The sequence below is a fragment of the Blastomyces dermatitidis genome (assembly GCF_000003525.1).
Source record: "Blastomyces dermatitidis ER-3 genomic scaffold supercont1.4, whole genome shotgun sequence".
Lineage (NCBI taxonomy): Eukaryota > Fungi > Ascomycota > Eurotiomycetes > Onygenales > Ajellomycetaceae > Blastomyces > Blastomyces dermatitidis.
Genome location: NW_025544777.1, coordinates 6,428,258 through 6,451,806, shown reverse-complemented (window position 1 = coordinate 6,451,806; position 23,549 = coordinate 6,428,258). Strand labels below are relative to the sequence as shown.

Here is a 23,549-nt window from a genome sequence, read left to right as displayed (position 1 = left end):
TTTCTAACACATAAGATTATCTGATAACTGATATTTAATATCACCTGCAAGAGTAAGAGTTCCCTTGCACTTTGAAGAATGATCTTGCTATATTTGAGCGCGAGAGCTGCAGAATGTGGAATACAACCTTATTCTCAGACTTGATTGATTTCAAAGATTCAATCTGCAGATTCAATGATGTACATGTCATATGCAGTTGACTGATAGGAAGAAAATGATTTATACAATTCTATCAACTGATATGAGAAGAATATTCCACACTTCTGATATAGAAGGGTTAAATCTGCTTATACATTAATAAGTAAAGAGAATGATTTGCAAGACCTCATCTGAAAGCATTCTGAATGTCATACAGGACTCAGAAGTGAAGGAAACCAAGATAAAAGATATGTAGAAGGACAAGCATATGAAGAAGCTTCTGAAGAAGTATGAGAAGGTCTTTTGAACAGATCTTTCACAGAATTGTCACTGAAATGAGGATTCATACATGAGATTGACACAGGAAATGCAAAACCAGTCAATCAGAATGTGTACTCTCTGTCACAAACATATCTTGAAGAACAGAAGTGTCTGATCACAGACCTTCTAGAACATGATCTTATATAATCCTCATCAAGTGCATGGGGCTTTTCAGTTCTATTTATGAAAAAGATAAGTGAAGAGTGACAGATATGTATTAATTATCAAGCACTCAATAAGCTTACAATCAAGAATGAATATTCACTGTCATGAATTCAATAACAGTTGAATATGATTGAAAACACTTAATATCTATTGAAGATTGATCTTCTCTCAGAATACTAGCAGATCTGTGTAGATGAACTGTCAGTCTCACAAATCATATTTAATATGCAATGAAGAAAGTTCAAATTCCTAGTAATATCATTCAGTCTGATAAATGCACCTGTCATCTTTTAAACAATGATGAATACAATTCTTCATAAATAGAATGAAATCTCATGTCTTGTATATCTCAATGACATTCTAGTCTTTTCAAACTCATATAATGAATATCTGAAGCATCTCAATGAAGTGCTTATAACTCTGACAGAGTATAAACTCTACATTAAATCAATCAAGTGTGTGTTTAAAACAGAAGAGTTGAAGTTCATGAAATATGTAGTGAGTGATGACTGTATACATTTCATTCTGAAGAAATTGAATATCATAGTGAATTGACTGTGACTGAGAAATGTACATCATATATAACAGTTTCTTGAGTTAATCTCATACTATTGCAGGTTCATTAAGAATTTCACATGAATATCTGCATCACTCTCAGATCTCTTAAGAGAAACAGATACAAATCTGTGAAAGAAGAAGTTTTATTCAATCATCTGAAATGCTGTGTGTGAAGAGGCTTTTCTCACACTGAGAGAACATATAATAATATTCTCAGTGCTTATTCAATCAGATCATAATAAATCTTTCTACATTGAGATAAATGCATTTGAATAAGCTATCAGAGACACTCTTCTACAGATAAGCAAGAATGACAAGCTGTATCTGATGACATATAATGATAGAAAACTATCAGACACTGAGCTCAATTACTCAGTACATGAAAAGAAATTACTAGTGATCAAGCACACACTGGTGTTATGAGATAAATATATTGATAATAAGTATACAACAATGATGATCACAGATCATGAAAGTCTTATCTATCTATAATTAATAATAAAATCTTTTAAATACTTAGCATGTTGAATCTCAGAGTTTCAAGTATATAATCTTCATATCAAATACTGAAAGAGATTGAATGCAGTGATATCTGACACAATCAGTCACAGATCTGATTTCATGAGTGAGAGTTCTGCAAACTAGGTATAAGAAATGTTCACATTAAATATACTGAGAGAATGCAAGGAATCAGAATGAGTGAATATCATGATCTCTCACTTGAAGAATGACAAGATATCAGATAATAAGTGTCTTATGAAAGTAGTAGAAGAGATGCTTCTGAACTTCAAGCTGAGGAAATTGAAAAATGATGTTGTGCTTTATCATGATCTAGAATATGTAAAAGCTCTCTATCTAGAATCTTCATTTCAACATGACTTGATGACTTACATACACAAAGAATTCAGTCACTTAGAAAGCTCTGAACTCATGAGTGTATTTAAATTAAGAGTGTACTGGTCAAGCATGACTGAGAACATTCAGATATACACTCACAAGTGCTCAAATTGTCAGATTATAAAAGAATCTAAGAAAGAGTTAGAATATAAGAAAGTGTAATATCAGATAAAATGTATAATACAACTATTCAAACAATGAGAGATGAATCTCATAGACATATTACTGTGAATGTCAAATGAAAATTGATAAATAATCACTGCTATTGATTATGCTACTGACTGACCAGTTGTGAAAGCAGTTTCAGAGATGATAGAGAAGATGATGATGAAGTTTCTACATAATGAGATCTATATCAACTATGAAATGCTGCACAAGATTCTAACTGATAACAGTGTAAATCTTGTAGAAGAAGTGATGAGGCATTTTATAAGTCAGTTACAGATAAGACATTGTAGAACAATGTCATATCACCCGCGGATGAACAGGAAGATGAAATGCTTGAATGAAATCTTGAGCAACATGCTGATGAAATATCTAGTGAGCAAGTCTATGAGACTATGAGATGAATATCTCAGACAGATGCTATTGACCACACGGATTCAACAGTATGCAGTCTTCAAGTGTTCATCATTTTACCTGTTATATGAATTGCATCCGTGCATCCTGAAGAATGCTTCAGAAAAGATAAGAGAGAAAACAGCAGTTGCAGATGCAACAGTCGCGGACACAGCAGAAACAGCAGTTATGAATGCAGCAGTAGCAGTTGCAGACGCAACAGTTGTGAATATGAAATCAAGATTGAAAGAGATCAGTCACACATGTGCAAAAGCTAACAAGTTACTCCTGAACTGAGCAATTCAATTGAAAAGAATATGAGACTCACTTATTAAGAAATTGAGTCTCAAGATGAGAATATGAGTTCTTATATATAATAAGAGTTCTGAGAAGTTTCAATCTAGATGATTTAAGTCATATAAAATACTCAAATCACATTCTCTGAAAATGTATGTATTGAAAGAATCAGAGGGACAGATCTTACACAACTTAATCAATAATTTATAACTTATGAAAGCAAAGATGTAAGACCTGAGTGAATTATAATCATTCACAGCACTATCATCAGTGTTGAAAAAGAAGAAGCTTATAATTGAAAAGTCTCACAAAGTAAGAGAAATCATAGACACTTACAAATCAGATGATCTCACTTATTCTGATCTTTTCATAATTATAAGAAAAGAATGAAAAGAAATGAAGAAATTAGATAAATATCACACTTTAATAAGTGATGAGACTGTAGCTGATTGTATAATAATGTACTGCAGACAGTGAGTGTAACATAGTAAAGAGTGATCTCAAAGCAGCAGACTTGCATGTGAGTCAGATCACAGAAGAAAAAGAAATTCAGAGTTAAATTCAACTGTTTACATCAGTTCAATTGCAGAGACTACAGAGAATGAACTATCTGAAACATTCACAGATATATAAGATTAAGTCATCTTGACTTCTGAGAACACTCAGAGATCAGATGAGATTAGTTTTAATAAGCTGTTCACTGTAGTGATCTGAGCAGGTGAAGAGAGACAGTATAATATGTGAGACAGAATTACAAAAGATGAAAGCTACTGAATCTAGTCACTGAACACTGTATTATATAGAGATCATATAAGAGTAGTGACTAGTAGATAAAGAAAAAGCATAAGAAAAGAGATGATAAATTGATCATCAACTGTAAGAATCAGCTGTAAAAGACAAATGTTATTATACATATCTCATTCATTTTCATACACTATATGTTAATCTATTTTTAATGTCACATCATCTGAAAAATGTCAAAAATAAAGGAAATCTCAAAACTTGAGATCTGCAAGAGATTCAAGAGTCATAAGTCACTCTTATAACAACACTGTACACATCTCTGATTTCTCTACTGCTCTGTATACAACATTAATGTTATTTATTACAAGATTAACTGAAATGTCAATATAGAAATGTGCATGCATATACATAGAGAAATTGAAGAAGAGTATGAGACTCACAGAATCAGAAGCCAGAGCAGAGAGAGCAGAGATGAAAGAAACAGAGAAAAGAGAAGACACAGAATCAGATGAATGATGACAGAAGTCACTCAGAGCTGAATACTTATAACTCAGTGTATACACAACCTTCTCTGCAGAGAAGAGGGAGAGAGAGAAAGCAACAGTAGAAGCTTAAGAGTGAGAGAAAGTAGTCTCAGCAGTGTTATTATCTTTGATCAGAATGATCTCTGATGCTGAAGTAACTAAGAATTATTATTAGTGTATAAAAATTGCAAAAGCAGAGATAACAATTATCAAATGAACACTCACTGATCTTAGAATTGTACATATAATTACAACACACACAAGACTTCTCAGAAAGAGAGAGAGAGACATGAGAGAATGCAGAAAGCAGAATGCAGCATGTGAATAACTCATTTTCATAATAATATCTCAGACAAGATGTATGAGCCTCATGTCTGCAGGTGTAAAAGAGTATAACATTCATATTCTTATTTCTGAAAACACAGATATCTTTTACCTGCACCATGAAATCAGATAACAGATGTCAGAGAATAGACTGATACAGATCTATTATTCTGAAGAAATTTATCAGAGTAGATATCTCTGCAATATTAAACTTTACAGTTGTAAAAAGCTTCTTGATATCTGTAAATGCTATAACTTCATACACAGTAAAACTCATAACAATTTTCTCTAAGAATAGAAAAATCAGTATCAGAAAGAAAAGATGAAAAAGAAAAAGACTTATAATCTTGATACTGTTGAGAAAGAAGGTGATTCTCTGATATAAATGAATAATTGTCTTATTACAAATATTTAAAATAAATATAATAATCAGTGTTCATAACTGAGCTTCAGATAGTTATGTTATATACAGTCTTTATATAATAAATTATTCTGAGAGTTGATAAGAAGAGTGAGAGTGTACACACTGAGAGAGATAATTCATTAAGTCTATATAATATCTCCTTGAAATGGGGAGAGCTGATAACAAAAGCAGAGATGATAAAACCAGGAGTAACAGAAGTGAGAATTGCAGGAACAGAGGTAGCAGAAGAGAAATCAGACACAGAAGCAGATGTAGAAGAATAAGAAGAAGCAGTAGAGAAAGAAACAGAGAAGACAGAAGAAGATATAGAAGACTCAGTCACATATAATACAGATAATTTCTTCATTATCATGTTCTTCAGATTCTCAATCAATGATTTAATATTGAGTTCACTATCATTAGTGAATATGAATCTGTTAATATATAAAGATTCTATATGAATAAAAACAAATATCAGCATCTGTGTTTATATAAAATTGTGTCAGAAAACATGATCAGAAACTCACTGAGAAGAAAACAGTTGAGAGTATATAAGAAGATAAAGAAGATATATCATCATTCATAATAGTACATTCTGATAATCATTAGAAGATAAACAAGTTCTGATTATATTTCACAATGCATTACACTTACTGCTAACAAACTGTCTGATATGAGCACTACAATAATGCTTGTTATGGAAATGAGAGATTATTGTCAGAAATGTGTACAATGTGATAGAGAAACAGATGAAAAGAGTTGAACAGAAGAAGAAGTAGAAATCTTGAATGAGATAGTAATATTTGATGATGACAATAATGAAGATGATAATTGAAGAATGAGAAAAGTTAGTGAATGAGTGATGTAATATAGTGAAAGTTTCTTTGTAAGAGTGTACACAGAATACTAGTCAAATCAGAGATAGGTCATATAATTGTGAAACACTAGTAATGAGCTAATCTGCATGAAGCTAGAATGTATGACATGGTCATGTGAGTGTGACTGAATCTGGTGAGAGAGAATGTGATTTGAAAGAATGTATGATCATTGAATAATAACACAGCTGCTTCCAAACTACTAGTGTACGCGTACAAGTGTAAAGGGGCCATAGCATACACTAATTAATTTAGTGTATGAGACTACAATATAAGAAGCCAGTGTACGCCTGTAATCATACACTGACTTAAGCAACCTTTAAATCACAACTATAATAACTTATGATAATCAGATCACTGAATATACCTATATAATAATCATAATAACAATAACAATAAAATGATAAAAATATGAGAAATGAGACCTCACAGTGTTCAGATGACTGAGGGGGTAATACAGATACAGAAAGAACAGATTTAAGTGTTTTTTCTTACATATTCATGTATATTTGCATGTATAAAGCTAGTTCTTATGAGAAAACTAGACTCTACTTTGTGTAATTAATTATTATTACAGATTTGAATGATTTAAATGCTTTTAACTGCATGAGTTAACTGGTCTGTATAGTATGAGAGAGTGTTAAGACTACTACACAAGCTCTAACTCTTACTCATGTGACTCACACATATATATTTAGCTTTCACTAGCTACTAGTTAGATAATAACAATCAATCATATTCAACCTCTCTCACATTTACATTTGTAAGTGTGTTCAGAAGTGACTGTATTATTATTCAGTGATTGTATATTCTTCTGAATCACAGTATCTGTGATTTTCAATAGAGAATGATATCAGTGAATAAGACAGTTTTTAGAATTAGTAATTATATAGATTAAATTCAGTGATATTATCAATATGATAATTGATTTTTTCAGTTTATTACTTATTTATGATGATTTCATCATTTATTCATCATTATACTATGATTTACAGCTCAGTGACTGTGTCGCTGATTGAAATGATGAAACAACCATAATCCGGTCGTGTAATAACCCTACGTTCTTCCCATATGAATAGAATGCTAGGCGGCTAGATTAGTGTATAATCAATCAATCTTTCAACTTCATCAGCTTCTTCTTCAGTAGAAGTCAGCTTTTGATTCTTTTGTTGAGAATTCTTGTATATGGTTCAGTCATATAGTCAGTAGAATAGACTGAATAAAGGAACATTGTATGCCTTGACAACAGTCTGCAGACTAGAAATTTGCTTGGTTTTATAAGCATTAATGACTAAAAGAAGCCTTCCTTGATGAGAGGCTTGATCTTTTGTTTTTGTAGGCATATTGAATAATTTGATGAATGAGATTGGTTGGGGTGGAAGGGTGTTCTGTTATGTTACATATACTTCTATTATAATAGAGAACTCATGTCAACTCATACAAAAGGTACCTTTATAGTTGCGGTGACATTACGCGCTTGGCACCGTTAGAGCGCGCCGCATAGGTTTGAAGTTGACTGGATGAAATTGCAATTCATCATTACTCTATGACTACCGACAGATGCCTACCTAGGTAGGTATATCTACAACCCTATTGAACGCCTTTACTTTTAACTCCAATACTAAATCAAACCATATAGCGAACTTGGATGCCCTTTGCAAAGCAAATTTCCACGCTTTTATACCGAGATCCATGGAAATAGTCTCAGGCGTAGCTCCCGCCAGAGTGCTTGCTGGGTTAGTTGGCCCCGATCAACTGCATCACGATTCTCGTCTGCCCGCCGTAGTAGATACATCATGCACTCCTCTGTTGTTCCCCATACGGCATATTTAAAGACCTGAATATCCTCTTCGATAACGTTCTAGAGTATGGACATGATTTGTCAGTTTATCTCTATGAACGGCAACTTTCAATAGACAGAGAGAGGGATCCGCGAGGGGGCATACCTGTCTTTTCTGTAAGAGACCTAGAGACAGCTCATCTGCCATGCCCATTAGCTGGGCATAGACAACTTCTGCCAAAGGCAGTTGTTTTTGCATTTGCTCTTGCCGCAGACTCCGCATCATCTCCACGCTTTGCGAGTTATGTGTGGCCAGCATCACTCCGATTTTAGGTGCAGAAGGATCACCAAGATGCTGCGTCGCCAGCATTCGCGCTGCATCGTCGTAAGCGCGGTCTGTTTCTTCTCTGGAGTCGTGAATCAAGTGGCGTGGGTCACTCTTGAGGTATGCACCCCGAACTAGTTTTACGCCAAAGGCGAATTTACCAGAGCGTGCGCGTTCGAGATGTCTTGTAAGAGTCGCGGTGGACTCTTTAAGGTACCTGCTTCCAAGTCAGCAGCGCGAAACTAAGCTTGAGAATTCGAGAGGTACAGTTGGTGCTTAAAACGAACATTTGATAGGTGTTGTACACAACTAAATTCCCATTTTGGTTATATTTCTCCATGAGGTACATCGTCCAAGAATCAATACCCGCTTGCTGGGAATGGTGCTCAGCGTCAATCAGCAGCCTAACGCCTCGGGATTTGGCGGAGTCACAGATCTGCGTCAAGGCTTCTGCCATCGCTGCATCTGGTGCCAAGCCAGCTTCGAGCAAGCGTACACATTCCGGCCCTGCTCCCGTGAATTTTAACGCAACGAAGTCACCAGGGCTCGAATAATGGACCCCTTTCAGGGACCCTTCTAGCCACTGAGTAACATGCCCTTGATGTGAGGTTTGATGTTTAGCTTCACTGTCAGCTTCAGCGGTATTCGAGAGATCTACCTCACGAGCATATGCTGTTATCACGCCCTTGAACCCGAGTGCCTTTAGGTCGCGAACCGTGTTCTTGATCTCAGCCTCCGTGCTTCCCGCACAGAACTGGGCGTAGAAGATTTTATCCAGGAGGAATCTCAGCGGGAAATTGCTCGTCAGAATTTGAATATTCCGTTGAGCCAAAGCTGATGCAGCGCCCATTACATACGGCTGCGACATGGCGGCCTGCATGACGATACCCCTCAGCAGGGCAGCCGTTGGCAATCTTTCTAGGGCACGACGACGCCTTGGGTCATCGTTCAGTGGGGACGGTGGTGGTCCGTCCCACGTTGCGCTTGTTAGAGTCCGTCGTGGCCCGGAGGCAGGCAGGTGCATTGATTGGGAGAGCTGGAGGGGGATTAAACGTGGAAAACTATTCTTGATAGTGGTGATACGGCAAGGAGAGCGGAGATGAAGGGCCATGTCACGACAGCGGGAAAGTTTGATAACTCTGGGGGAATAAGCTGTGGGAGAGTTGGACGCTGAGCCAAAAAATGGGTGAACAGTGGGAAGGCCATTGTGGCCATATATGAAATATATAGTCGGGGTTGATAGTGGTGATTCGTGGGATAACAACCAGTCGGGACTCCGTGTTTTCCCGTGCCTCTTTTTTGATTTTTCTTTTCCTATTTTATTTTTCTTTGACACATACAAATTCAACAAGCGTTATCTTGTCCCGGATTGACTCGTTTGGAAGCGGAATTGCCCTTACCCAGCATTGACTAAACGAGCCTCTCCGGGCATATCCTTTGAATTCCGGGTGGAGTCATGTGACGTCCCTCTCCGCTGATATTCCGTGGACACAACCTTGGCAGAACCGCGAATTGTGCGAATGGTTATGGCGAATACTATGCTGGGTTAGTTATATAGAAAATGTGGGGTTGCGATCAATTCGGAGACCTTGTCACCGTGCTCTGTATCACAGGATAGATGGTATGTGAATTCTGTTTCCCTGGCCCCTTGGTTCTAGACTGTATCCAGTGATTCCATCATCCTTTGCCTCAAGTTCCAGCAGTACAGTGACAGCGCCGATGGGGGTGCCTGGGGGCCGGGATCCCGCTATCGCCAGCTAAGCAACTCCAAGATGTCCCTTAGTGTGAGGGGAAGCTCAGTTAACCCTGCACCAGCAGCTGCCATCCGCCCTATAGGAGAATTCTCTAGTAACATTATCTTTGTAGTTCATCAACTTGGCCACTCCTTGGTATAACTATTATTCCTTTGTAACGGCAGCTCGGTTATTTTGATTCAATGACAAGGTTATTTACATAGAATATATAATATCATACTTCCCACCTCCCTTTGCTTTATTTCTCATTTCCCTATCTTCATTTCTCACCATTCAACCTGTACTCTCCTCTTCATTCCCCGATCTTTCTTTGAGCCAATACACAGACATAATGCATAGACTGCCAACCCTCTCCTCCATTTCGGCGAAGCAGACCATCCCCATCGCTTCTACCACACGGTTGGCTCGTAGTTTTGGCGGTTTCGCAGGTTTCAAAGTTCCCAGGGCTCGGAATGAGCCAAATGTACCTCTACCTCTGGGGCCATTCATTGTATTCTTTTGGTCATTAGCTAACCATGTATCCTGCATTTAGCCAGACTATGGCAAGAATTCCCCAGAGCGGTTGGGCCTGGAAAATGCTCTGAAGTCTATGAAGCAAAAACTCCCGCTCGAGGTCCCAGCTGTGATCGCGGGTAAAAATGTAAGTTAATTTAGCCTCCATAGCATCTACTCCGCCTAATCCATGTTTTCTTGTTTCCTAACTAAAATGTGCTATCTAGATTAAACCATCCAAACCATCTCGACAACCAAACCCGTCTGCGCATGCTGAAGCGGTGGCTGAATATTATAATGTTTCAGAAGAGAATGTTACCCAAGCGATCGAGGCTGCGCTGAAAAACAAGCCAGAATGGGAACGGCTCAGTTTTGCAGACAGAGCTTCTGTTTTCCTCAAGGCCGCCGATCTTGTAGCTGGCAAATACCGCTACGATATCATGGCTGCCACCATGCTTGGTCAAGGCAAGAATGCCTGGCAGGCTGAGATAGATGCTGCTGCAGAGCTGGCAGATTTCTTACGTTTCAACGTGCAGTATGCTGAGGAACTCTATGCCCAACAACCCCAGCACCATGCAAACGGTGTCTGGAATCGTGTAGAATACCGCCCCTTGGAAGGCTTTGTCTATGCTCTATCCCCTTTTAACTTTACAGCCATTGGCGGCAACCTGTGTGGCGCGCCTGCACTCCTTGGCAATGTTATTGTATGGAAGCCATCGCCGTCATCAATGGCTGCGAGCTATCTCATGTACCAAATCTTCCTCGAGGCAGGCCTTCCCCCTAACGTCATTCAGTTCGTGCCAGGAGATGCTGAGATGGTTACCAAGGTTGCACTAGGCCATAAGGAATTCGCTGCTCTCCACTTCACCGGCAGCACAACCGTTTTCCGCTCGTTGTACGGAAAGATTGCACAGGGAATCGCAAATGGCATCTACCGAAGCTATCCTCGCGCTGTTGGCGAAACCGGTGGCAAGAATTTCCATCTAATCCACCCTTCCGCGGATATTAAAAATGCTGCGATCCACACAGTCCGTGGTGCGTTTGAATACCAGGGTCAGAAGTGCAGCGCAACCTCTCGTGCATATGTTCCTCAATCCCGCTGGCAAGAGTTCAAATCTGTGCTTGTGAGTGAAACTACAGGTCTCAAGTCTGGTCCACCAGAAGATTTTGGGAACTTCATGGGACCTGTTATCCATGAAGCATCTTTCAAGAAGCTTGCTGGAGTCATCGATGCTGCGAATAACGATTCTGGCCTTGAGTTGATTGTGGGCGGGAAATACGATGGCAGCAAGGGGTATTTCATCCAGCCTACAATCTATGTCACCAAGGATCCTCACCACAAACTTATGTCTACCGAGCTTTTCGGGCCGGTCCTTGCTGTTTACGTTTACGACGATACTAAAGCTGAGGCATTTGAGAAAATCTGCCAGACCATCAATGGTACCTCGGAGTACGGACTCACTGGATCAATCTTTGCTGTGAGAAGGGATGTTATCCGGTACGCCGAAGAAGCACTCAGGAACACGGCCGGAAACTTCTACATTAATTGCAAATCGACTGGTGCTGTGGTTGGGCAACAGCCATTCGGTGGTGCCCGCCAGAGCGGAACCAACGACAAGGCCGGGAGTGCAGCCATCCTGAGCAGGTTTGTCAGCATGCGTTCGATCAAAGAGGAATTCTCGCCACTTTCTCAAACCATATACCCTAGCAACGAGGTTTAAAAGTGCTTCACGCTTAATATTTCCCTCAAATGATTGATGTTTCGCATGAAGTATTGCGAACTCACCAGCAAGACTGGGGACGACACGCGACGGAGAGTGTCCCCGAGTAATGTCTACATAGAACCCTGAACGCCAAGTCGCCGTCGTCGGTCGAGAATGGTTGGAAAGGGCTTGGAAGTAGCGGGGGAAGCAGATGCGCAGGGCATCTAAAGTTTTTTGGTGCGAAGATTTGGTTCTTAGTACATGTACGTACATGTACATAGATATTCTGTAATAGTTCGGGATTAACACATAGAAAGCTAGATAGATAGCTCATCAGACTCTTCAAAAATAATATTTGTCACTTGTTCAAACCATGTGGTCTATATCCTTGTACAGCGTAGTTATGCCAATCTCGATGCTGAGATAGGAGGCAGCAAGGTGATTTGAAAAAGGGAAACAAAAAAATGGAAAAGAGAAGGAAAGGGGCCAAAAGAGATGGTGACGAGAGAAGGAAAGAGGCCGAAAAAGATGGTGACGAGAGTGGGATTCGAACCCACGCCCCTTTCGAGACCAGAACCTTAATCTGGCGCCTTGGACCGCTCGGCCATCTCGCCGTCACTTGATATCCATTTCGCGCTATCTGGCTACTGAATAGACTGACCGTGTGACCGTGTCTGGGACCAGAATCAAACTTTACAGTTGTCACATTGCCTAAAAGTATTACTTCTGATCATGATTTGTATTCATTACATTAATCTTAAATCACATTATTTCAAATATTAAAGATTTCAGATTCACTTTTTAAATAAAAATCTAGTCTTAAATAAAGAATATATTTAAATTCTTAATTACATTTTTATTCTGATCTTATTATTAAGAATGATATTAAATAAAACTATGAAATTATTTCTCACTTATATAATATTATAATATAGTACTCATTTGTTGAAAATTCAATAGAAAGTATTATCAAATATTATTACTTTTCTAAATATATATTATAATTTATATAATTTTAATTATAAAAAAATATAAAATATGAAAAATAATAAAAAAAATAAATAATAAAATAAAAACAAGAAAAAATCACAATGAAAAAAAAAAGAGAAAGAAAAAAAAATAAAAAAATGAAAAAAATAATGAAGATAATTAGTTGTATTATTAAGATCTATCTATTATATAGTCTATAATATATGTAGATATTTACTAAGTAATCAGTAAATATCTCACTTAGACAGAAGTAATCAGTCTGTAGAGAGAGAAATTTAATATTCTTCTTAACTACTACTCTACTAAGTAGATATTTACAACTTAGCAGAGTGATTTTATAACTGAAGAAAGAATATTATATACAAAAATAGTAGTGTCTTCTGTCAAAGGTTCTATGAAGAATTAATAAGAATTTGAAGAATAAGAAAATAGAGAAAACAGTAAGATAAATAAATAAATAAACTACTGTAGAAGTAGTGAGTTAATAAGACTCTGTATTTATTAAGATATCTTCAGAGCTTTTCTGACTGTAGATGTTCAGATCTCTATATTAATCAGAGTATCTTTATAAACTTTAGTTATTAGAGCTTTTATTAGAGTGTCTGTAGTTATACTGATAATATCTATCTATATAATTTTAACAATGTCTGAAGCTGCAGTATCGCGGATATAATAATATTTAATATTAATATAGTGTATATTGTTAGTAATCTTTTCACTGTTTACTATAGCAATTACTTCATTATTATCAATATATAGAAGAACTGTAAAATCAGAGAGTAGAAATTCAAGCTTTATAAGTAATTATTATTATTATTATTATTATTATTATTCTTTCATTATACTTATATACAAGTGAAGCTTATGATGAGTTCTTGCATGATGTTAAATACAGGCCAAGTATTAATTATACAGAAGGAAATACAGGTGTTAAGATCACATTAAGATAATAAGAACATAGGAAATACAAAGAAGTAACAATTAGATACATGCGATAATAACTTCTCAGCTCAGGAATATAGAGTAATTTTATTAAAGCAATTTATACACCTCTGTATTTATTAGAAACCTGAGATGCTTGAGTTTCAGATTTAATGTATTCTCTGCGGGTTTCAAACTCACACATCTTGATTTCTCATGCCAAGGTGCTACTGAGTGGCCGCATTAATCATTCAGTCACCGGGGCTTTATAAGTAATCTGTGTAGTCAGATTACAGTTTTAAGACTCTCAGAGACAGATATATACTCTGCTTCTATAATACTCAGTATTATAATTATTTACTTAATGAATTTTCATGTGATTAATCTGTCAGTGAGATAGATAAGAAAACTTAACATAGATTTATAGTCACTGATATCATCTACTCAATCAGAATCTGTAAAGACTTCAAAGTTAAGCTCTTCTACTTCAGTGATATAGTGAATATAGTAATCAGTTGTACTGCAGATGTAGTGAAAGAGCTGTTTGACTACAGCTCAGCATACTTATATAGAGTTACTTAATTAACAGATGAGTTTAGCAGTTGTAAATGTAAGAGGCCTACGCTGAATAGATCAGTATTATATTATACATCTTATATAACAAAGAGAAAAACATTAGAGAAGAAAAGAAAGAGAAAGTGTGAAAATCAGCAATTAAGATGAATATTTATACATGTATGTTTATTATTATTATTATTCTTCAATTATAGATGTATGTAGTCAGAGACTATGACATCTACCTGAGAACTTTTAGTTCTCAGGGTTTTTCCTATGTCTGTAGAGTTAACTATTATACATTCATCAATTTCAGATATGCAAAATCAGAAAATTCCAGCCCAGAATATAAAAACTGTTTACAGATTGCAGTATTTTAACATCTTTTGATACTTTGAAATCATTTGACAATATCATGACAAAGGAAAAGAGAAAAAGAACACAGTCTCAAAGATAGACACATTAAATAGATAGATAGAAAGAAATTGAAAGAAAAAGATAAAGAAAAAGATAAAGTAAAGAGAGACTATAACAAAACAAATTATTAAAAGAGAGTGTATAGCTGTTTCAACAGACTATATCTGATTGATTTCCTCCTCTTCATATTCAGATAATTCTGAATTTAGTCATTTTCTTATAGCTACTTGAGTTTCTGATAGAAAGTCTATTAAGTATTTAATTTCTGTCTCAGTTGAGAATAAGAATCTTATATTTAATTGATTTAGATTATACTTCTTTTTCAATCTGACTCTGAGACTATTGTATAATGCACAGTGTATTACAATATACTCAGGATTCTCATTTATATTGCAGAATGAGCATTGTATTGAGTCAAATCTATCATCAAATCTTTGTATATAAGATTTGAAATAGCCATGTCCTAGTTTCAGCTGTATTATAGATGAGAATATTTTCTTTTTACATTTAATTGAACAAGATTTTCACTTGGGTTTTGTTTCAAATCTTGAATAATGTATACTCTTCTTTTATTTCTGCCAGCTTTCATTTCACTTGTCTAAACAAGATTCTTTTATTTTTCTCTTTATAAAAGATCAGAACACAATTTTTTGAATAGATCTGCTTAATTCTGCACTCTTTTTTACAGCTGAATCAGCCAATTCATTGTCATGAATATTCATATAAGCAGAAACTCAGTGCAGATGTATTATCAGCTTTGATGTTCTTCTCTTTTGAATTTTTAAAACAGAGTTTAAGATCAGTTCAAGATTCATTTGATTATTATGAATCTGACTATTTCTAAGTCTTTTTAAAGCAGCTTAACTATCAGAGAATATTCATGTCTCTTTCAAACTATTTCCTCTTTTATGAGATTTTATTTCTATGAGTTTGAAAGCTTTCACTATTGCAAATAGTTCAGTATCAAAGACTTCAGATTCACAGCCTAGATTCCAGAAATCTGAGATAAAATTGATATTATCTTCAGTATAAGCAATGTCTGTGTCTAATCTATTCAGGTTCTCATTTTTTGAGCCATCTGAATAAATCAGAATAGAGTCTTTTATATTGATTGTAGAAATTCTCTTCAAATACTGTTTATATTCTTTCTCTTTTGATAGTTCACTTATTTGTAAGTCTATAAGAGATTCAAGCTTTTCTCTTCAGAGAGATAACTTCTCATGATTCACTTTTTCAACATTTTCAGAGTTAATTGATGGAAATGAAGAAGAGACTCTTTCTCTGATTATATGATTTAAGCTCATCTTTATAACTCTCAGTGCATAGTTCATACAGGCCTTTTCAAATCTAATAGCAGAAGGGGGAATTGAAGCTTCAATTTCCATTGCTTTAATAGAAGATGATTTGAATGCTTCTAGAATTCTTCTCAAGGCTATGTTTTGCAGACTTTGAAAGATTTCAGTGAAATTTCCTTGATTATTTCATCAAACTTGAACTTCATAATCAGCTACTGATGTAATACAGGCTATATATAACTGTCTCATAGCCTGGAAGAATAGACCTCTCTCTGTATTTAATAGTCTGATTATGTTGTTCAATAGTCTTTCTGCCTTGACAGTTCTTTGTTGAATGTGATATTTAAAATTCAACTTGGAGTTTAACCATACTTCTAATCATTTGACATTTACACTGGGTTTAATCTCTCTATTTAAAAGAGTTAGAGATAGTTCTTTCTCATTGAATCTAGAAAAGAAATGAATTAACTTAGTTTTATTCATATCAAATTGAATTTGATTGATATCTGCTCTAACAAAGATTTTCTTTGTCACTTCTTCAATTACTTTCAAATTCTCTTTGATAGTTTTTGAGCTGTAGACTAGACCAATATCATTCATATAACTCAGAGATTGTACTATTCTCATATTTCTATTTTTGAATAGATATGCAGTGTATATTGCAAATAAAATGAGTGAGATTGAAGATCTCTGTGATACTTCTATTTTTATCTCAGTCTTGTCTTATTTCATTTCATCAAAGAAGAGTTGTATAATTCTTTTAGATATAAAACAGTTAACTCATTTTATTAGAGAAAGTGACAGTTTTAATATCTTCAATATCTGAATTAACTTTGACTTTGAAATATGATCAAATGCTTCTTTTATATCAATAAAAACTGCAGTTGAGATCAGATTCTCATGCTTTGCTATTTGAATATCATAAACAACTGAGAGAACAGTGTCAATTGCAGAACACTGTTTTCTATCTTCTATTTATTCACTGAATAAAAGAGAATTATCTATAGAGCTTATAAAAGATAGTTGAGTAGCTATTATCTTTTCTAAAACCTTTTCTAGGCAGTTCAATAGAGATATTACTCTATATGACTTAGAAATTGAAGTTTTTCTATTAGGTTTTGTAAGAATCACTTCAGTGACTTCTCTTCAGCATTCAGAATGATATCTATTTTTCAAGAGATTGAAAAAGAGCTCAAAATATTCATTCTTTAAGTAGGAATATGTATTTTGAATAATTAAGTGATTAATTGAATCAGGATCTGCAGCAGTTTTAACAGAACTTGAGAAGATAGCTGACTCTAATTCATCTTGTATAAGATCAGGTCATTTTCAGTCATTTTCATCAATGTAGTTGAGAAGTGATAAATTCTCTTTCTCTGAATCTGAATCTGAATCTGGTGAGTTCTGAAAGAGAATTCTCATAAAAGCTTGATATTTTTTCTCAAAAGAGTTTACTGTATATGATTTATTCTGAAACTCATATTCTAAGGCTGGAAGTTTTGCTACACTTCTTGTTTTAGTATAGTTAAAAGCTTTAAAAACTTCCTTCTCTTGTGCTTCTTCAAGAAATTTATTCCAGTAGTCTGTTTTAGCTCTTTTAATATCTGAAAAATATTCATTTCTGACAGCTTTGAACTCTTCATCAGATATTACATCATTCTTTCAATCTCTTCTAGCAGTAGCTAATTCTTTTCTTTTAGATGAGATATTCTCATTTTATCAAGGTTTTGAATACTCAGAAGATTTTCTCTTTGAAATATTATCTCTAACACTTGTTAGAATAATAGATGTAATAAGCTTCACTCTATTCTCAAGCATTTCATTTGAGATATCTTGACCAGAATTTCAATATAGCTCATTCTGTCTTTCAGATTTTAACAGTTTTATGCTTTCTTTAACTGCTTTTCAATCAGCTTTTTCAAAGTTAAACTGATTAGAGAGAAGAGGATTTTCACTCATTTATTTTTCACTCAGTTCAATCTCAAATTGAATAATCTCATGATCTGATTCTGATATCTTATTTGAATCAATAAATCAGTTTACAAGTCTTCTTTTCATTAGATTTTATGACATGAAGATTAGATCTATAATAGATTTCTGTTTCATGCCTTTTCTAAAGAATGTTTGTTGATCAGACTTATTAATCAAATCTATTGAATGCTCAAAGATTCATTTAACTAGATTATCAGCTCTCACTGCTCTCTTGCATTCTGAATTTCATCAGAGATGATGTGTATTGAAATCTCCTGCAATTATAGAGTTTCTTGATGAAGTTATGTTCAGAAATTCTCTATCAATTGTTCAGATATTGTTATTTTTCTTTAATAACTTTTCATTATAGATATTTATAAGCTGTATAGTATTAAACTTATTTTCTTTATCTATAATATCACTCACCAGAATATCAGGGTCAGACATGATATTAAATCTTAGATTAAATTGATAACTTGATCTCTTTCTTCCATGAATCACTACTCTTGACTTTATCTCAGACTTTTGAGATAGAAAGCAGTAGTAGCTTGAATGAAAAATGATGTAATTTTGCTCAGCATCAAAATTCAGTTCCTGAAGTAGTACAAAATTAACTTTTTATTCAAATGCAATTTGAAGACAAGAATAAATACAATTTGAGTTTCTATCCACATTATTTTGAATAAATGTGACTTTTAAAGAGTTTTTAAACTTTTTTTGTTGTTTTTGTTATATATTCATACTAAAAGAGAGTAGAGATAGAGTAGAATCTAGTCATTATTATCAGATAGTAGATTATAACTATTTTGAAAAGTAGGGATCTCAACTGCTTGCATTATATCTAGTTTATCATTAGAGTCATTTCTCAATTCTCTAATCTTAACAGAAGTTTAAGAATTCAAATTCTGTTTATATTTAGCTGAAGAATTAAAGTTTGAAGATTTAGATAGTTGAGAGATTCTTCTTTTTAAGCTTATAGTTGTAAGTCTACTGGCTTGACTCTTCTCTTCAGTTCTAGATTGACTTTGAGCTTCATCTTTTCTCCAGTTCTTTTGAGTTCTAGAAGTAAATATACATTCTTTTAAGCTAGATGCATGTTTTTCTTTACAATTAGAGCACTTAAGCAGAGTATATTGACAAATTTCATCTCTTTTTGAGCATGTTTCATATTTATACTCACTAGTTTTGTGATCTCTGGCACAGAATGCACATTTTGAGTCTCTAAAACATGAGATTGCAAAGTGTTCATATCTTTGACAGTTTGAACACTGTGTTTAAGCTTTGAGATTCATTCTTGAGTCTTTGTATTCATAAACTCTCATTTTTAAATCTATTACTCTTACTTCAGAGATCTTTGACTGTTCAAGTGTTTTTATATATACTAGAACAGAGGCATTTCTCCTGCTTTGTCTGAACTCAATTGAATTTAGTCATACAGGCTTCTTTCTCAGTTGAATAGAGTTGTATTCTTTCAATTCATTTTTGAGAAGTAGCATTTCTTCTTCACAGTCAAAAATTTCAACTGAAATATTATGAAGAATGAATTTGTCTCACTTTTTATCTCTTTCAGATAGAATTGTTGTGTTTAGCAAAGATTCTACTGCTGACTTTCAGAGATTCTTATTCTGAATAAGGAATTCAGCACTGAATTCAGGCATTGTAGTCAGAATAATGAAGTTTTCAAAGAATGATAACTCAATTGAAGCTATAACTGGTTTTTGAACTTTAATATCAGTTATTAACTGAGAAAAGAACTGCTGATTAATTTCATTTCTGATTCTGAAAATGAGATTTGAGTTTAGCTTGTTTCTTTGCAGAATATTCTGATTTGAGACTTTGAGAATAAGTCTTCTATTTCTGAAGATTTAAAAGTTTTTCTCTTTTTGCATTTTCTTTTTCACTTTTTTATGAATAGAGGCATGAGCAGTATTCTTCTCAGTTTTCTCAGAAGTTTGAGCAGATTTTGAGACAGCAGGTTTAGAGACAGCAGATTCAGCTGCTTGAGCATATGTTTTCTTCTAATTCAAAGAAGAAGAAGAAGTAGAAAAAAAGAAAGAAGAAGAGCAAGATGAAGAGTCAGTGATTGTACTAGAAATTTTCAATGTTTTTTGAACTGTGTTTGAAATTTCAAGTTTGAACTTGATCATCTTCTGTAGTTGTCTAGTCTGAGCATGAAGAATTAACAGAACTTCTTCATTCATCTCACTCAGACACTGCTTTTCAAGAATCTTGCTTGCTTTTTCAAGTTTCTGTATTTCAAGAACTTGTTGTTTCTCTATTTCTTCTTTCTTTCTTCTCTTCAGAATTTTAATCTCAGAAATAGCATTTGAGAAAGCATCTTTTTTCATATCAACTGAGTGTATTTTTGAACTCATTATTTTCACTCAATGAAAAGTTGATCAGACTGTTTCAATTGAGATATTTCTAAGTCTGTTTTCAATTGAAAAGTTGATCAGACTGTTTCAAAAGAAGAATAAAAGACTTTTGTATATAAAACACCTGATTTTTTTCACACTAGTTCAGTAACTAGATTAGATTTTTGAAGAGAATCTAATAAACTAAAATTGATTTTTGAGATAAATCAATAAAATCTTTACAATCTCTTTCTTGAGATACAGTGAGAAAAAGTATGATATCAATTGATAATAAATCAGATGATATGACAGTTTTTGAGAGAAAAACTGACAAAAAATAAATCAATTTTTTGCAGAGAAATTGATTAAAACTATTCAATTTTATTCTAAATCATTCAATTCTTCTCACACAACAAGTATGCAACTCAAATCAGTTAATAAAGAGTGTAAAAAAGAATTAAGTATTAATGAAAGCTCTTCAGTCACTGAAAAAGTAATTCTTACTTAAAAGAATATGAAATTATGATAGAAAACAGCTCTGTTTTTAATTCTTTGTAAGAATATTGTGTAAAACTCAGAGAAAAACACTTTACTTTTTCAAGAGAAGTAAAAAACTATTTCTAAGATCTTTTTTTTTTTGCATTAACTGCTACAGAAGAATGAGATAGAAACTGCTAAGATATGTACTACTATATACTCTCTATCAAGACTTTCCCTCTTCAGAGTCTTGATATTATAGAGAATATAAGTCTGTTTCTATATAATAATATAAATATTGTCAGCAGGATGTAGAGAAACTGGTTATTTATATCTTAAAATAAAAGACTTTGTCAATGATTATATGTAAGAAATCCCGCTTCTCACGGATTCTTTACCTCTATTCCTATCTCTCGCATAATCAATAGGGCTAGCGGCCCTTGGCTACACACAACTATATAGACTGAAGTTTGTGAATACTATTTACAACTCAGCTTGAATGCTATTATATATTTAACTCTCTATATTTTATCTTTCTATCATAAATACTTCTAGTAGTTAACAGTACATATCATGCCAAGCTGCAAATACCTGAATAATTGCCTGTAAGCACTTATTCTTACATTTCAAGCTCAGTCAGTCAGCAACTGTCTGTTATGACTGAAAGAACTAGAAACTCATGTGCTTCAATTTCTGTGAACTCTACTGCAGACACTCAGAAGCAGTCATCTGAATCATGAATAATCTTTATAGAAGAAGTCTCAGAGAACTTATCAATCACTCACAGAACATCATTCTCTGCATCTGTGACAGAGAAATTCTCTGAATTCATAAACAAATCAATCTCAGTGAAGAACATTCTTGAGCATCTCTCACAGAATCAAGCTATTTTTCTACAAGAAATACTTACTGTCTGCAAACACTCTCAAACCAAGTCTCTAAACATGATCTTCAGAGACATCTATGAACTGAAAAGAAACTTTCTTAAGCTGCAATTACTTAAGGTCACTTATCAAATCACAATCTATAAAAGCTTTTGTGAGTTTGTATTTGAAATTGACTTACAAGCCTGACTGTGTGATATGAAAGATGAAGAAGCTGTCATCTATGTGATGACAGACCTCTATTATACTGAAGTCAAGAACTGGCTGAATTATCTAGAAAATAATCATGAGAGATTCTACTAATCTGTTCTTAAGACCTATCTAGAGAATAAGTTAAGAGACTCTGTGAGTTAGACAGAGAATATCTGAGCTGTGATCATTAATATTAGAAAAAGAGATGAGAAATCTGATGAAGACTACTCACAGTGCTTCATAGAATTGTGATGTGAATTGAGATCTGTGAAAACAGAGCTCTGAAACAAGACCTGAATAATAATATTCATGAAGAGACTGAATAAAGATATGCAGAACAAGCTCATTGAGCAAGACTCTAAGTTCTTAACTCTGAAGAAACTGATGACTCTCATTCACTGCTTACAGATCACTGTGAGAGTCACAGACTTATAAAGAGCAGATCACTGACCAGCTCTGCAAGACTCAGAACAACAGAGAACAGATTTGTTAGAAAAAGATGATAAGATATAGAGAGATTCATGTCTGACTACTGAGCAGAGAGAGAGAGTCTTACAAGCTTCTGTGAACAGAGTATATAACAGAGAGACTAAGAAAAAGAGACTCTGCTTCATCTATTCTAAATCAGAACATCTTCACACAAACTATCTGAATAAATCAAAATAGGAATTTAAGAAGTTGCAGACAGAGTCAGTAACAGTCTTCTTAAGAATCTTGAAGCTGATACCTGAATCTGTTGCTTCTCTGATAAAAATGCTTGCTTATGAGAAGAGACTGCATTGCAGTACTACTATCTCACAAGCATGAAAAGTATTGATGAACTCAGAATCTCAGATCACTGTGATATCTCTAAAGCTTACAGAGTGAATAAGCTGAAAGATGAAGACTGAGAATCTGCTCTTATAACAAGCAAAATGTGAGAACTCAGATCTGAAAGCTGAGAGACTTATAAGAGTCATCTTTGAATTGTAAGATCTCTCTGAAATCTGGAGAAGATTTACAGAAACTGTGATTATCACAGATATCACAGATAACATGTACTTGAGACTTGTATAACTTCAAAGACACAATTCACATATAGCTGTCTGTAGACTGGCCGGCGGGGACCATGAATTTCACATTTGATCTCATTTGGTCTGATCTCATACATTTCTTGGCGTGAGTCTCACCAGAACCAAGCCTCAAAAAAATCTGAAAATGGATCATTTCTGAGAGAAATGGTGTGAAAAATGACCAGATTTAATTCAAGAACAGTGAAATGAGAGTAATTTTCCAAGATAAACTGTGAAAGATGATCATTCTTTCAAAATCAGAATGAGACTGAGACTGAAGATCAAAATCAGTCTCATTCAATTCATTCAGTGATTGCTTATATAATCAGAATTTGGTAATGATTATTGATAACACTCATGAAACAACTAAATACATTCTTGTGCAAGTTTATTCTCTACTTTCTCATGAAAACTATACTTCTCTGATATACTGTGATCAGAGGTATTAAACTGTCTGATAATTCTATATTTTATAATCATGAGTTTCTTGATTGTTTCTCCTTGTAATTGTTCTCAATGATAGTGATAAATATCTTGACTTGAGTTGAACTTTCACTTCATTTTCACCCCTGTCAATGAAATT

At 34.3% G+C, this 23,549-nt stretch overlaps 2 protein-coding genes and 1 non-coding gene across 3 annotated transcripts; 1 reads left to right on the top strand and 2 right to left on the bottom strand.

The window, feature by feature from the left end:
* Positions 1 to 7,233: 7,233 nt before the first annotated feature.
* On the bottom strand, positions 7,234 to 9,798 carry BDCG_04676 (proline oxidase). Its single transcript, XM_045420322.1, has 3 exons — positions 8,197 to 9,798; positions 7,751 to 8,126; positions 7,234 to 7,665 (listed from the first exon to the last, which is right to left on the bottom strand). The coding sequence occupies exons 1-3, from the start codon at positions 9,018 to 9,020 to the stop codon at positions 7,483 to 7,485; spliced, it is 1,383 nt and encodes a 460-aa protein (XP_045276453.1). The 5' UTR covers positions 9,021 to 9,798; the 3' UTR covers positions 7,234 to 7,482.
* On the top strand, positions 8,455 to 12,367 carry BDCG_04675 (delta-1-pyrroline-5-carboxylate dehydrogenase, mitochondrial). The gene is made up of 3 exons (XM_045420321.1): positions 8,455 to 10,126; positions 10,196 to 10,303; positions 10,383 to 12,367. The coding sequence occupies exons 1-3, from the start codon at positions 9,995 to 9,997 to the stop codon at positions 11,874 to 11,876; spliced, it is 1,734 nt and encodes a 577-aa protein (XP_045276452.1). The 5' UTR covers positions 8,455 to 9,994; the 3' UTR covers positions 11,877 to 12,367.
* Positions 12,368 to 12,390: 23 nt separating this feature from the next.
* Positions 12,391 to 12,472, bottom strand: BDCG_16999. Its single transcript has one exon. It is a non-coding gene; the product is annotated as a tRNA-Leu (tRNA).
* Between the last annotated feature and the right edge of the window lie 11,077 nt (positions 12,473 to 23,549).